The 13220-nt window shown below is 58.0% G+C and overlaps 2 protein-coding genes across 2 annotated transcripts in view; both read right to left on the reverse strand.

Moving 5' to 3' along the window:
- LOC140410926 (SWI/SNF-related matrix-associated actin-dependent regulator of chromatin subfamily B member 1-A-like) overlaps window positions 1-3137 on the reverse strand; it is a 75313-nt gene extending 72176 nt beyond the window's left edge. The window contains 2 exon segments of the mRNA XM_072499772.1: window positions 3019-3074; window positions 3077-3137. Coding sequence (XP_072355873.1) covers window positions 3019-3074; window positions 3077-3122 — 102 coding nt within the window. The 5' untranslated portion in view covers window positions 3123-3137.
- Window positions 3138-11079: 7942 nt separating this feature from the next.
- Window positions 11080-13220, reverse strand: part of mmp11a (matrix metallopeptidase 11a) — a 176883-nt gene continuing 174742 nt past the window's right edge. Inside the window, exon 8 of the mRNA XM_072499785.1 lies at window positions 11080-13210. Within this exon, the coding sequence (XP_072355886.1) occupies window positions 13077-13210 (134 nt within the window). The 3' untranslated portion in view covers window positions 11080-13076. The remainder of the gene's footprint in view (window positions 13211-13220) is intronic.

The following is a 13220-nucleotide window of genomic DNA, read 5'->3' on the forward strand; positions in this document are numbered from 1 at the left end:
GGGGAGGGGGGGAGGTGGGGGGGGTAAGGGGGGGAGGGGGGAGGGGAGGGTAAGGGTGGAGGGGGGAGGGGAGGTGGGGGGTAAGGGGGGAGGGGGGGTAAGGGGGAGGGGGGGTGGGGGGGGTAAGGGGGGAGGGGGGGTGGGGGGGTAAGGGGGGAGGGGGGGTGGGGGGGTAAGGGGGGAGGGGGGTGGGGGGGGTAAGGGGGGAGGGGGGTAAGGGGGGAGGGGGGGTAAGGGGGGTAAGGGGTAAGGGGGGTGGGGGGGTGGGGGGGGTAAGGGGGGAGGGGGGGTGGGGGGGGTAAGGGGGAGGGGGGGTGGGGGGGGTAAGGGGAGGGGGGGTGGGGGGGTAAGGGGGAGGGGGGTTGGGGGGGGTAAGGGGGAGGGGGGTTGGGGGGGGTATGGGGGGTTGGGGGGGGTAAGGGGGGAGGGGGGGTGAGGGGGGGGGAGGGGGGGTGAGGGGGGTAAGGGGGGAGGGGGGGTGGGGGGGTGGGGGGGGTAAGGGGGAGGGGGGGGTGGGGGGGGTAAGGGGGAGGGGGGGTGGGGGGGTAAGGGGGAGGGGGGGTGGGGGGGGTAAGGGGAGGGGGGGTGGGGGGGGTAGGGAGGGGGGGTGGGGGGGTAAGGGGAGGGGGGGTGGGGGGGGTAAGGGGGAGGGGGGGTGGGGGGGGTAAGGGGGAGGGGGGTGGGGGGGGGTAAGGGGGAGGGGGGTGGGGGGGTAAGGGGGAGGGGGGGGTAGGGGGGAGGGGGGAGGGGGGGTAGGGGGAGGGGGGAGGGGGGGTAGGGGGAGGGGGGGTGGGGGGGTAAGGGGGAGGGGGGGTGGGGGGGGGGGGGTAGGGGAGGGGGGGGTAGGGGGGAGGGGGGTGGGGGGGTAAGGGGGGAGGGGGGTGGGGGGGTAAGGGGGGAGGGGGGTGGGGGGGGGGGTAAGGGGGAGGGGGTGGGGGGTAAGGGGGGAGGGGGGGTAAGGGGGGGGAGGGGGGAGGGGGGGTGGGGGGGGTAAGGGGGAGGGGGGGGGGTGGGGGGGTAAGGGGGGAGGGGGGGGGTGGGGGGGGTAAGGGGGGAGGGGGGGTGGGGGGGGTAAGGGGGGAGGGGGGGGTGGGGGGGGTAAGGGGGAGGGGGGTGGGGGGGTAAGGGGGGAGGGGGGGTGGGGGGGTAAGGGGGAGGGGGGGTGGGGGGGTAAGGGGGGAGGGGGGGTGGGGGGGTAAGGGGGGAGGGGGGGTGAGGGGGTGGGGGGTAGGGGGGGGTGGGGGGGTAAGGGGGAGGGGTGGGGGGGGTAAGGGGGGAGGGGGTGGGGGGGTAAGGGGAGGGTGGGGGGGGTAAGGGGAGGGGGTGTGGGGGGGTAAGGGGGAGGGGGGTGGGGGGTAGGGGGAGGGGGTGGGGGGGTAAGGGGGAGGGGGGGTGGGGGGGTAAGGGGGAGGGGGGTGGGGGGGGCAAGGGGGTGGGGGGGGGGGGGGGTAAGGGTGGAGGGGGTTGGGGGGGTAAGGGGGAGGGGGGTGGGGGGTAAGGTGGGGGTAAGGGGGAGGGGGGTGGGGGGGGTAAGGGGGAGGGGGGGTGGGGGGGGTAAGGGGGAGGGGGGTGGGGGGGGTAAGGGGGAGGGGGGGTGGGGGGGTAAGGGGGAGGGGGGGTGGGGGGGTAAGGGGGAGGGGGGGTGGGGGGGGTAAGGGGGAGGGGGGGTGGGGGGGGTAAGGGGGAGGGGGGGTGGGGGGTAAGGGGGGAGGGGGGAGGGGGGGTGGGGGGGGTAAGGGGGAGGGGGGGTGGGGGGGGGGTAAGGGGAGGGGGGTGGGGGGGTAAGGGGAGGGGGGTGGGGGGGTAAGGGGGAGGGGGGGTGGGGGGGGTTAAGGGGAGGGGGTGGGGGGTAAGGGGGAGGGGGGTGGGGGGTAAGGGGGAGGGGGGTGGGGGGGGTAAGGGGGAGGGGGGGTGGGGGGGTAAGGGGGAGGTGGGGGTGGGGGGGGTAAGGGGAGGGGGGTGGGGGGGTAGGGGAGGGGGGTGGGGGGGTAAGGGAGGGGGGTGGGAGGGGTAAGGGGGAGGGGTGGGGGTAAGGGGGTGGGGGGGTAAGGGGGGTGGGGGGGTAAGGGGGGTGGGGGGGTAAGGGGGGTGGGGGGGGTAAGGGGGTGGGGGGGTAAGGGGGAGGGGGGTGGGGGGGTAAGGGGGGAGGGGGGGTGGGGGGTAAGGGGGAGGGGGGGTGGGGGGGTAAGGGGGAGGGGGGGTGGGGGGGTAAGGGGGGAGGGGGGGTGGGGGGTAAGGGGGGAGGGGGGTGGGGGGGGTAAGGGGGGAGGGGGGTGGGGGGGTAAGGGGGGAGGGGGGTGGGGGGGTAAGGGGGAGGGGGTGGGGGGGGTAAGGGGGGAGGGGGGTAAGGGGGAGGGGGGGGGTAAGGGGGGAGGGGGGGTAAGGGGGGAGGGGGGGTAAGGGGGGAGGGGGGGTATGGGGGGAGGGGGGGGAGGGGGGGGGTAAGGGGGGAGGGGGAGGGGGGGTGGGGGGGGTAAGGGGGGAGGGGGGTGGGGGGGTGTAAGGGGGAGGGGGGTGGGGGGGTAAGGGGGGGAGGGGGGTGGGGGGGGTGAGGGGGGAGGGGGTGGGGGGGGTAAGGGGGTGGGGGGGGGGTAAGGGTGGGGGGGGTAAGGGGGGAGGGGGGTAAGGGGGAGGGGGGGTAAGGGGGGGGAGGGGGGTAAGGGGCGGGAGGGCCTGAGGGTATAGGTGGGGGGGTAAGGGGGAGGGGAGCGTATAGGTGGGGGGTACCGGGGGGGGAGGGTATAGGTGGGGGGGTCAGTGGGAGGGGAGGGTATACGGTGGGGGGGTCAAGGGGGGAGGGGGGGGGTAAGGGGGGAGGGTGGGGGTATAGGGGGAGGGTGGGGGTATAGGGGGGGGGGGGGGGGGGGGAGAAATGCTCCTGTTTGCGGCGGTATCCGGTTCTGCCGCCGGTTGTCTGTTGAATCTAATCCGGTGTCCGCCTCCGCGCGGATTTCCAGGCCCTCGTCCTCCCAGAGGCCCCGGGAAGCGGTGAGTGGGACGCCCCGCAGTCTCTCTTACCTCAGAGCCGATCATGTACCACTCGCCCGCCTCCTCCAGCTGGAATTTCACCGGTTCTGCCCAAATGTTTTACTCGCGCCATCTTCCCGCCGCGCAACGCGCATGCGCCACAGGCCTCGGCCTCAGTCCCCCCAAATCACCCTCAATCCTCCAAAATCACCCCCCACCCCAAAATCACCCTCAATCCTCCAAAATCACCCCCACCCCAAAATCACCCTCAATCCTACAAAATCACCCCCAACCCCAAAATCACCCTCAATCCTACAAAATCACCCCCAACCCCAAAATCACCCTCAATCCTCCAAAATCACCCCCAACCCCAAATCACCCTCAATCCTACAAAATCACCCCCAACCCCAAAATCCATCATCAACCCCCCAAAATCATCATCAATCCTCCAAAATCACCCCACCCCCAAAATCATCATCAATCCTCCAAAATCACCCCCACCCCCAAATCCATCATCAACCCCCCAAATCATCATCAATCCTCCCAAAATCACCCCCCACCCCCAAATCCATCATCAACCCCCCAATTCATCATCAATCCCCCTCAAAATCACCCCCACCCCCAAAATCATCATCAATCCCCCAAAAAAGCACCCTCAAACCCCACAAATCATCATCAGTCAACTAAAATCACCACCACCCCAAAATTATCATTAACCCCCAAAATCATCATCGATCCCCCAAAATCATCATCGATCCCCCAAAATCATTTGCAATCCCTGAAACTTATCAATTCCCCAAAAATTCATCAAGCCCCCCAAATCGTCACTAATCTCCCCAAAATCATCATCAATCGACAGAAATCATCATCAATTCCCCAAAATCAGCATCAATTCCCGAATAATAATGCGAGGGGGCCTAGCCGCTGGACCTCACCATCGGGTCGCCCACTCAAAATGGCAGGTTCTTCAAACATCTCAGAGAAAGATGGCCCGAACTCGGAATGTTCAGCTAGACACTGCAGATGATCAAGAGGTCCGTGAGTGATTCACCAGCAGAGCGCACCACCGTGTTAAAACACTACCGTTGTGTATTTGCAAAAGACTTGGGGTCATAGTGCTCTGAAACCAAAGCGACAAGCTCATCAAAAGATTTGGAGTCGTCCAGTGCAGCAGGTAAATGAAACTCTTTATGTTCCCAAACATCTGGGAACCGCAGGGGGTCAGGAGGAGTACTTTCTGTCCGTCCTACCCCAAAATCCTGGAAAAAATACCTCATGTCTCCGATCTTCCAGTCCTGTGTCAAAGGCTTCCAACTTTCCGAATAATGGCATTTTAACCAGTATGACGTGACTGCCCCAAACAGTGAACCTCAGGTGGCTAGGCGAATCTCTGAGCGAGTCCCCTTTAATCCTTGTCGCCAGTTTAGTAACTCAGCGGAGGCTGGTGGTGAATGAACATAGATTTATTTACACTATCTATAAAGTTCTGCATAAAGCAGCATATTGCTCCCAGTACTATCCTAGCTGGGAGAACTAACCACACCAGGCACTCTTTTGGACCTGCTTTTATGTTAGCTCATAATGAGCCCTAGGTGGTTGGCCTCCCTACCTGGGAAGCATGTACTCCACGAGTCCCATGGGGAGATCAATGATGGTTTCCCTGTTGTCTTGTGGGATTATGACAGCTTAAACTGTCATACAAAAGACTAAAGAAGTCCTAGTTTCTGTACTCATGTTCAGGTTTTGAGGTTGTCTCACACATGTTAGACATTTGGTTTTGACAGGTGCTCAGTTTCATGGTGAGGGCTCTCTTTTTGAACAAATGGCCACTGCTCTAAAGATTTAAGTTAAATAATCATTTCTAACCACCTTCGTGAGAGATGTTGGAAATTATGCAGTGATACAGAGAATGGAGGACTCCATGATGATCATCTTTATTGTCACAAGTAGGCTTACATCAACACTGCAATGAAGTTACTGTGAAAAGCTGTTACTGTGGCGCTCGTAGCATCACGGAGGCTCGGAGCATCGCGGAGCTCGGAGCATCACGGAGGCTCGGAGCATCGCGGAGCTCGGAGCATCACGGAGGCTCGGGGCATTCCGGAGCTCAGAGCATCGGGGAGCGCGAGGCATCGCTGAGCTTGGAGCATCACGAGGCATCGCGGAGCTCGGAGCATCAGGGAGGCTTGGGGCAATCCGGAGCTCGGAGCATCACGGAGGCTCGGAGCATGGTGGAGCTCGGAGCATGCCGGAGCTCGGAGCATTGTGGAGCTCGGACATCGTGGAGGCTCGGAGCATCGCGGTGGCTCGGAGCATCGCGTAGCTCGGAGCATCGCGGAGCTCAGAGCATTGTAGAAGCTTGGGGCATCGTGGAGTTCGGAGCATCGCGGTGGCTCGGAGCATCGCGGAGCTCGGAGCATCGTGGAGCTCGGAGCATCGTGGAGCTCGGACATCGCGGAGGCTCGGAGCATCGCGGTGGCTCGGAGCATCGCGGAGCTCGGAGCATCGTGGAGCTTGGACATCGCGGAGGCTCGGAGCATCAGGGAGGCTTGGGGCAATCCGGAGCTCGGAGCATCACGGAGGCTCGGAGCATGGCGGAGCTCGGAGCATGCCGGAGCTCGGAGCATCGTGGAGCTCGGACATCGCGGAGGCTCGGAGCATCGCGGTGGCTCAGAGCATCGCGTAGCTCGGAGCATCGCGGAGCTCAGAGCATTGTAGAAGCTTGGGGCATCGTGGAGCTCGGAGCATCGCAGTGGCTCGGAGCATCGCGGAGCTCGGAGCATCGTGGAGCTCGGAGCATCGTGGAGCTCGGACATCGCGGAGGCTCGGAGCATCGCGGTGGCTCGGAGCATCGCGGAGCTCGGAGCATCGTGGAGCTTGGACATCGCGGAGGCTCGGAGCATCAGGGAGGCTTGGGGCAATCCGGAGCTCGGAGCATCACGGAGGCTCGGAGCATGGCGGAGCTCGGAGCATCGCGGAGCTCGGAGCATCGTGGAGCTCGGACATCGCGGAGGCTCGGAGCATCGCGGAGCACGGAGCATCGTGGAGCTCGGACATCGCGGAGGCTCGGAGCATCGCGGTGGCTCGGAGCATCGCGGAGCTCGGAGCATCGCGGAGCTCAGAGCATTGTAGAAGCTTGGGGCATCGTGGAGCTCGGAGCATCGCGGAGGCTTGGAGTATCGCGGAGGCTCGGAGCTCGGAGCATCGTGGAGCTCGGAGCATCGCGGATGCTCGGAGCGTCACAGAGGCTCAGAGCATCGCGGAGGCTTGGGGCATCGCGGAGACTGGGAGCATAGCTAAGGCCCGGAGCAAGGCGGAGACTTGGAGCATCGTGGAGACACGGAGCATAGCAGAGGCCCGGAGCAAGGCGGAGACTCGGAGCATCGTGGAAGCTTGGGGCATCGCGGAGGCTCGGAGAATCGTGGAGCTCAGATCATCGCGGAGGCTCGGGGCATTCCGGAGCTCAGAGCATCGCGGAGGCTCGGGGCATTCTGGAGCTCAGAGCATCGCGGAGCGTGAGGCATCGCGGAGCTCGGAGCATCACGGAGCGCGGGGCATCTCGGAGTTCGGAGCATCGCGGAGGCTCGGGGCATTCCGGAGCTCAGAGCATCGCGGAGGCTCGGGGCATTCCGGAGCTCGGAGCATCGCGGAGGCTTGGGGCATTGCGGAGACTCGGAGCATAGCGGAGGCCCAGAGCAAGGCGGAGTCTCGGAGCATCATGGACGCTCGGGGCATTGCGGAGCTCGGAGCATCGCGGAGCTCCTGGCAACGCGGGGGTTCTGGCCCTTTCGGAGCTCGGAACATCGGGGAGGCTCGGAGCATCACGGAGGCTCGGGGCATTCCGGAGCTCAGTGCATCGGGGAGCGTGAGGCAGCGCGGAGCTCGGAGCATCGCGGAGCTCGGGGCATTCCGGAGCTCAGAGCATCGTGAAACTCGGAGCATCGTGGAGCTCGGAGCATCGGAAAGGCTCGGAGCATCGCGGAGGCTCGGGGCATTCCGGAACTTGGAGCATCGCGAGGCATCGTGGAGCTCGGAGCATCGTGGAGCTCGGAGCACGCGGAGCGTGGGGCATCGCGGAGCTCGGAGCATCGTGGAGGCTCGAGACATCGTGGCGGCTCAGAGCATTGCGGAGGCTCAGGGCATTCTGGAGCTCAGAGCATCGCGGAGCTCAGAGCATTGCGGAGACTCGGAGCATCGCGGAGGCTCGGAGCATTGCCCAACAGGCCAAGGAGGAGGATCTCACAGACCTCGGTGCACAGGTGCATCCACGCCATCACGGAGGCCCTATATGCCCAGTCGGCACAATACATCCTTTTCAGTGTGGACCGAGCCCACCAGGATTACCGGACAGTGGGGTTTGCCACCATCACCGACATGCCCCAGGTCCAGAGGGTGATCGACGGGTTGCCCAACGAGCACCTGCAGATGACAGGCCGGTCTTCACAAACCGATGAACGTGCAGCTGGTTTGTGACCATCAGATGTGCACCATGCATGTCTGCGCCCGATAACCGGGCAGTGTGCACGCCACCTTCATCCTGGTACACTCAATGGTTCCTGGCCACTTTGAGGCTGGCAGGATGGCTCCTGGGCAATAGGGATTATCCGCTGTGGTCGTGGCTGATGACGCCTATCTGGAGGCTAGAGACCAACGCGGACACCTGCTACCATGATGCCCATGCCGTGCCAGGGTCATGATCAAGCGGTGCTTCGGCATCCTGACGATGGTTCAGGTGCCTGGACCGCTCTTGTGGGACCCTCTAGTATTGCGTTGGGAGGATCGCCCGCATCGTGGCGGCCTGCTGCGTCCTCCATAACATCGCGTGGCAGAGGAGCGACGTACTAGAGGAGGAGGATGAACGTCAGTCCTCATCCGATGAGGAGAATGTGGGGAAGGGGGAGGATGGGCAGGACATGGGGTCCGAGCAGGCACACGAGGCCACCGCACAACCTGTGCAGCAGGGCCAACACACATGGGATGCTCTGATCTCGTCCATGTATACTGACTAGGGGGGGGTGGGGGGGGAATAGCCCGGGGCATGGACACCCCTCCCCATCCCCGGCCAAACCCACCCTTCCCCCAGCAACACCCTCTGTAATACATACCTGCTGCACTACGGGGTGCGGGCCCAGAGTCTGCCTTCCAGTTTTTGCTTCCAAATGGGTAACCTCACATTTATCCACATTATACTACATCTGCCATTCATTTGTCCACTCACTCAACTTGTCCAAATCACACTGAAGCATCTCTGCATCCTCCTCACAACTCACCCTTCCAGCTTTGTGTCATCGATCTTTTCTGGTACTTTATCAAATAACCCCGTTCAATCAAAACAGTAATTTCTGGCTGACGGCAGGAAAAAATGATCTTCTGGGCTGGTTGTACAAACCCAACTTGTTCACTGTTGGCCCCAACCCCATCTGGAGTTAAACTTCCACATGTAGCCATCTGGGATGGCCACTTCCAGAATACAAAATGGGCATTTGCAAAGATTGCAGGGAAAAATAGACAGTGTTAAGAAAGCATGCGGGCACAGAGCCTGCATGCATATTGGAGCCGCAGCTCCCAGACAAGACTGAAACTGTAGACCTATTAGCATATGGATGGCCCATCTCCGGGAACAAAGGAAGATACTTCAGTAACCGATCTGGCCCCAGACCTCGCGGCGCCAGTTTCCCAAACCGAAAGCAGAAAACAAAGCAAGGCCAACGGCCACCTAGGACACGCCCAGCCATCAGGCACCCACCCCTTTATTGGTCAAGATCAATACGAGTGATCAAGAAACGGCCCAATTGATTGGGACCAAGTTCAAGGCCCGCCCAAAAGAGCGCGAAGCCCCTTCGGGTATAAGAAGAAGGCCCAGAGAGAATCGCTCTCTTGGACTTGGCTCTCACCAAGGAGAGACCTGTCCACCAGCTACACCAGAAGCAAGTAAGTCCAAGGTCAACACTCGCTACCAGGCGGACGACCTTAGCTGTTTCCCCTCTACCACTTCGACCCCAGCAGCCTCAGAACCGAACAACGGCCATTGTTCCTCTGACTGAGTGGGCGCCCAAAGCGAAGTATAGGCTTTAGCAGTAGGGATAGTTTAGTCTGTAGTATTTCGTGCATGAGTAGATATTACTGTGTGTGTAAATAAATAGTATTGACTTTGAACTAACTAACTGGTGTTTTGCTCTTTGATCAGTATTCGGGTTTGAACCTTATGGCGGTATCGAAAGATACCTGGCGACTCTAGAGCAAACATTATTAGGTAAGGAAGGCGACCATATTGACCCCCATATTCAGAGCCAACCAAGGAGAGCAACACACAGGCCCACAGGATGGGTACTTGCGGGAAATATATCTTCAGCGCTATGATGATAGAGTGTGGAAAAAGGACTGACGGGATTGTTCTACAGAGAGTTGGCATTGATTTAAAGGGGTGAGCAGCCAGCTTCTTGCTGTGCTGACTGTGGGGGGTGTTTCATGGAGCCTGCAAGATTGTGAAATGTGGAGTGCGGGGTGACTGAATTGGCTGGGAGTCAAAATATTGGTCTTCCGATAGTGAGTTAACATGCAGGGATTAGTCAATGTTTGTGGCGTGTTGGGCCTCACACCATCTTCTGTCAGAGGGGAGGGGAGCAGGAAAATGGCAGCTTGCATGAATGGTCAGGGCGGGAAAGGAGCAGGGTAGCAGGTGTAGAGTGGGGTCGGGTGGGGATAAAGGCGTGAAGTGGGAAGAGTCTGGCATCCTGGATGTGGTGAGGGGGGTGGGAGCAGCCAGTCAATGTAAGAAAATGAGTGGCCTAAAGGGCAGTGTCAGCAATGTCCAAATGACTGTCCATCTCGGGGTAGGGTGAGCAGAGTCATTAATGGCCTACACCTGAGTTCACCTACAACCTTTCAATTACCCGCACTGAGAGTGATCTTGGACAATGCCCTTTGCAATACAAAGAAGGAAGGGTCAGCTGAGGCGTCAGTGCAGCCATGTCCACTGATGGCAAGTACACCACTGGGCGCTGACACAAACATTCAATGAAGAGGAACAAATGGAAACATTGTAGCCAGAGTTCTCCGGCCGTTGGGGTTCTCTGTTCCCGCCAGCAGTGCATCGTGGGGTGGCTTCCATGGGAAATCTCATTGACAAGCAGTGGGATGTGGGAATCCTGCTGCCAGCGAACGACGCGCTGCCAAGAAACACACGGCTGGGGGACCAGAGAATCCAGCCCGTTTTCTCCACAATAACAGAAATGTTTCTAACTTTCATGTAGCCATCAATGTGTGGTAACCATGAGACATACCTCTCTGACTAAGCTCGTCTCAATAACTAACCATTATGTACACCTGAATAAAGTGAAACCAATGTATTGTGAAATATTTACAAGTGGAATTTAAATTTGAAAATTACCTGTATCACCTTTGTTCTCTTAATAAGTCTTATGTTAATAGTGATAAAGTTGAGCAGAAAAGTTGTGGTTGTGATGCAGAGTCTCCCTGTTTGTCCAGGAGTCTTTTTCAAAGCCCCTATTGTCAGCATGAAAACATTCGCGCCACGGAACCGCGTGCCCTCCCTCCCTCCACACCACCAGCACGTTAAATGGAAAAGAACAGGAGAGAGGAAATGGGGCCTACTTCTTGTTCCGCCATTGGGATCGGCGTGCCATTATTAAGGTTCCACCTGGCACTGTAATTCCCTCAGTACCCCAGTCATATCCCAGTAATAAAGTTTAAAAATAAATTGTCACATCAGAAATCTGTTTGGAGATCCCCTCTTGAACCCATCTAATGGGAGCAGAACCCATTGAATGTGAATGGAGACATCCTTCACTCACACTGACTGAGTTTTATTGAGTTTCTTCCAGTGATAACAAGAATCCCCTCCAAGCAGCTACTTCACACAAGCCAAGACCACTGGTGTTATCTGGGAACCAGTCCGTGCATCCTAGGACAGTAGGTGATGAGGAGCAGCAAGTCTTGTAGATAATTGATCCTGCGACTGAGAATCCTGCTCCATTTGCTCCACTGGATGGTATCAGCTCTCTTATACTGACAGAGTCTAGAGCACATTATTACCTCCAAGATTCAAGCGCGAGTGAGGGGAAGATTGATATCAATAAGAAAACATAGAAATGTGTAGAAAACATGATTTATTGTCAAAAATACAAAAAAAAATATTGTTCCAGAGACATATTGGGAGGGTTTGAATGTTGTTATTCCCAGGTCTAAGACTCAGCACAATCCAAGCATGTGAGGATCACTGTTCACAAGTCCATCAGAGGTCAATCAGGATAGGTCTGATATTTTATACAGTCCACACAACCTCCCAGAGAGAAACACTTCCCTTTGTTTCGAATACATATGGCAAAATAATCTGTAACCTGATACTAGGCAATCAGTTATTATTCAGCTTTAACCAAATGATAACATTCAAACCGAGTGAATTCCACGCCCTATATCCTCCTCCCTCTTTGCATCCTCGCCTTCTAATGAAGATACATTGGGCTAAATTTTCCTAGACCTGTGATGGAAGTTTGGGGGTGGGAGTGGTGGGAATTTAGGGGCTGTCATGTCAGGATGGCTCTCCGATGCCCAGTGAGCAGTGCCCACCTCTCCCAGTTGCCGAGCTGTTGGTATTGAGAGCCTGCCTGACCGGTGAGCTTGGAGATGGTCAATAAGAATACTGCCTCCTAGAGGATTACTGAGCTGTTCTCACTCCCGGCCTGGGCGGGATTCAGGAGCCCCATTTGATCCCACGTTGGGGTCCTGAAACACAATGGGGGAAATCCAGCCCATAACGTCATTTACAATCCCAACTCGATCTTTACTCAAATCACTGCCTGGGTTCTATTCAGTTTACTGATGTCACACCTTAAAACATCACCAGATATTTCAATGTAAATCAGAAATCAGCTGAAGTGAATCAGGGTTAAACCTAAACTCTTTCACCAGACATTTTCTGTGAGGATCTGCGATTTATACAATGAAATGTGGTGTCTAATGGCTCTGTGCCCCGAGGTTAGGGGTTGGATAATTAACCAGGGGTTTGAGCCCTGTTTACTGTTCAGGAATCCTTCCAGGAAGGTGCATGAGTGAGGGCAGGAGGTGAGGACAGGATCATGCAGTGGCAAAGGAAAGAGGGTGAGGGTAGGGGGGAACTGGATCAAGCAGTGGGTGAGGATTACCCCCTCAACCCCCACCTGATTTTGCCCCCACTGTGAAGTGGTAGTACCTGGCACTGTTCATTAATGGAGAAAATGTGAGTTGAAGCCACTTGCGGCTGCCAACCTCAGCAGGCACCAGAGATTGAACCTGCAACCTAGTGATCTTTGAGGTCAGCACCATAAAGAGGTTGTCTATACCCACTGAAGCACATGAATTAACTTAACATAATGTGGTTTTAGGAAGCAGCCAATGCTGGCCAGCTTGACGAGCAGACAAACCTGGGGTTTCATCACATCTCTATTCTTCTGACAACCTGGCAGTGAACTTAGAGGGCAACCTGGTGTGTACGCTGATGGACCCCTGTTCACTGTGAACGTGTTTATGACAATTCTGTGAACATAGCCATGGTTCCCAATGTGACTGCCCAGGCAGGTGGGTGTCTAAGCCACATGTTACCCCAGCTCTTAGACTCCTATGGGAATAATTGTTGAATTGTTTATCAATGCTGAGCCTCCCAAATCTGATTACAGACCTTTACATGAAAAGGCAAAAAATTTCCCTCCTCGAAATAATGCCCAGGCCCAGAAAGTATCAACTAATACAGACAATGTAATCGGTTCTGGCAAGCTAGAAAAGAGTGATTTGTTCAATATTAGCTTTCTTCTGAAGGGTGCTCTTAAGGCTTTCCAGAACATTCTACAGTTATGTATAATAAGAGCAGCTATCCTAAGAGATGGGGCCTTCAGTTATTCCAAGATTACAGGAACAAACTTGTGCCAAATGTTTCTCCATCTTGCCATAAATTGAGATTCAACCCAACTCTGGAACATTGTCCAGAGGAAAATCCCAGAAATTAAGTGGGAAAATGGGAAAGACCCAGAGTGAAAGGTAGCCAGGAAGATTGCAGTATTGGGTTCAGAAGAATCTCCATGAGTGGCTCCAGCAGCCTTGAACATCTTATGGAGTCATGTGTACGGCTGAAGGGCAGAGGCACATCCAAAGAAGTCATGGGCGATCAGCCGTGGGTATCCTTCCTGTACCCTCATCTGCACAGGGTCAAACTTCCAGTAATATCTTCCTCGCAGAAAGTAAGCATAACCTATCAACAA

The sequence above is a fragment of the Scyliorhinus torazame genome, chromosome 1, assembly GCF_047496885.1.
Source record: "Scyliorhinus torazame isolate Kashiwa2021f chromosome 1, sScyTor2.1, whole genome shotgun sequence".
Lineage (NCBI taxonomy): Eukaryota > Metazoa > Chordata > Chondrichthyes > Carcharhiniformes > Scyliorhinidae > Scyliorhinus > Scyliorhinus torazame.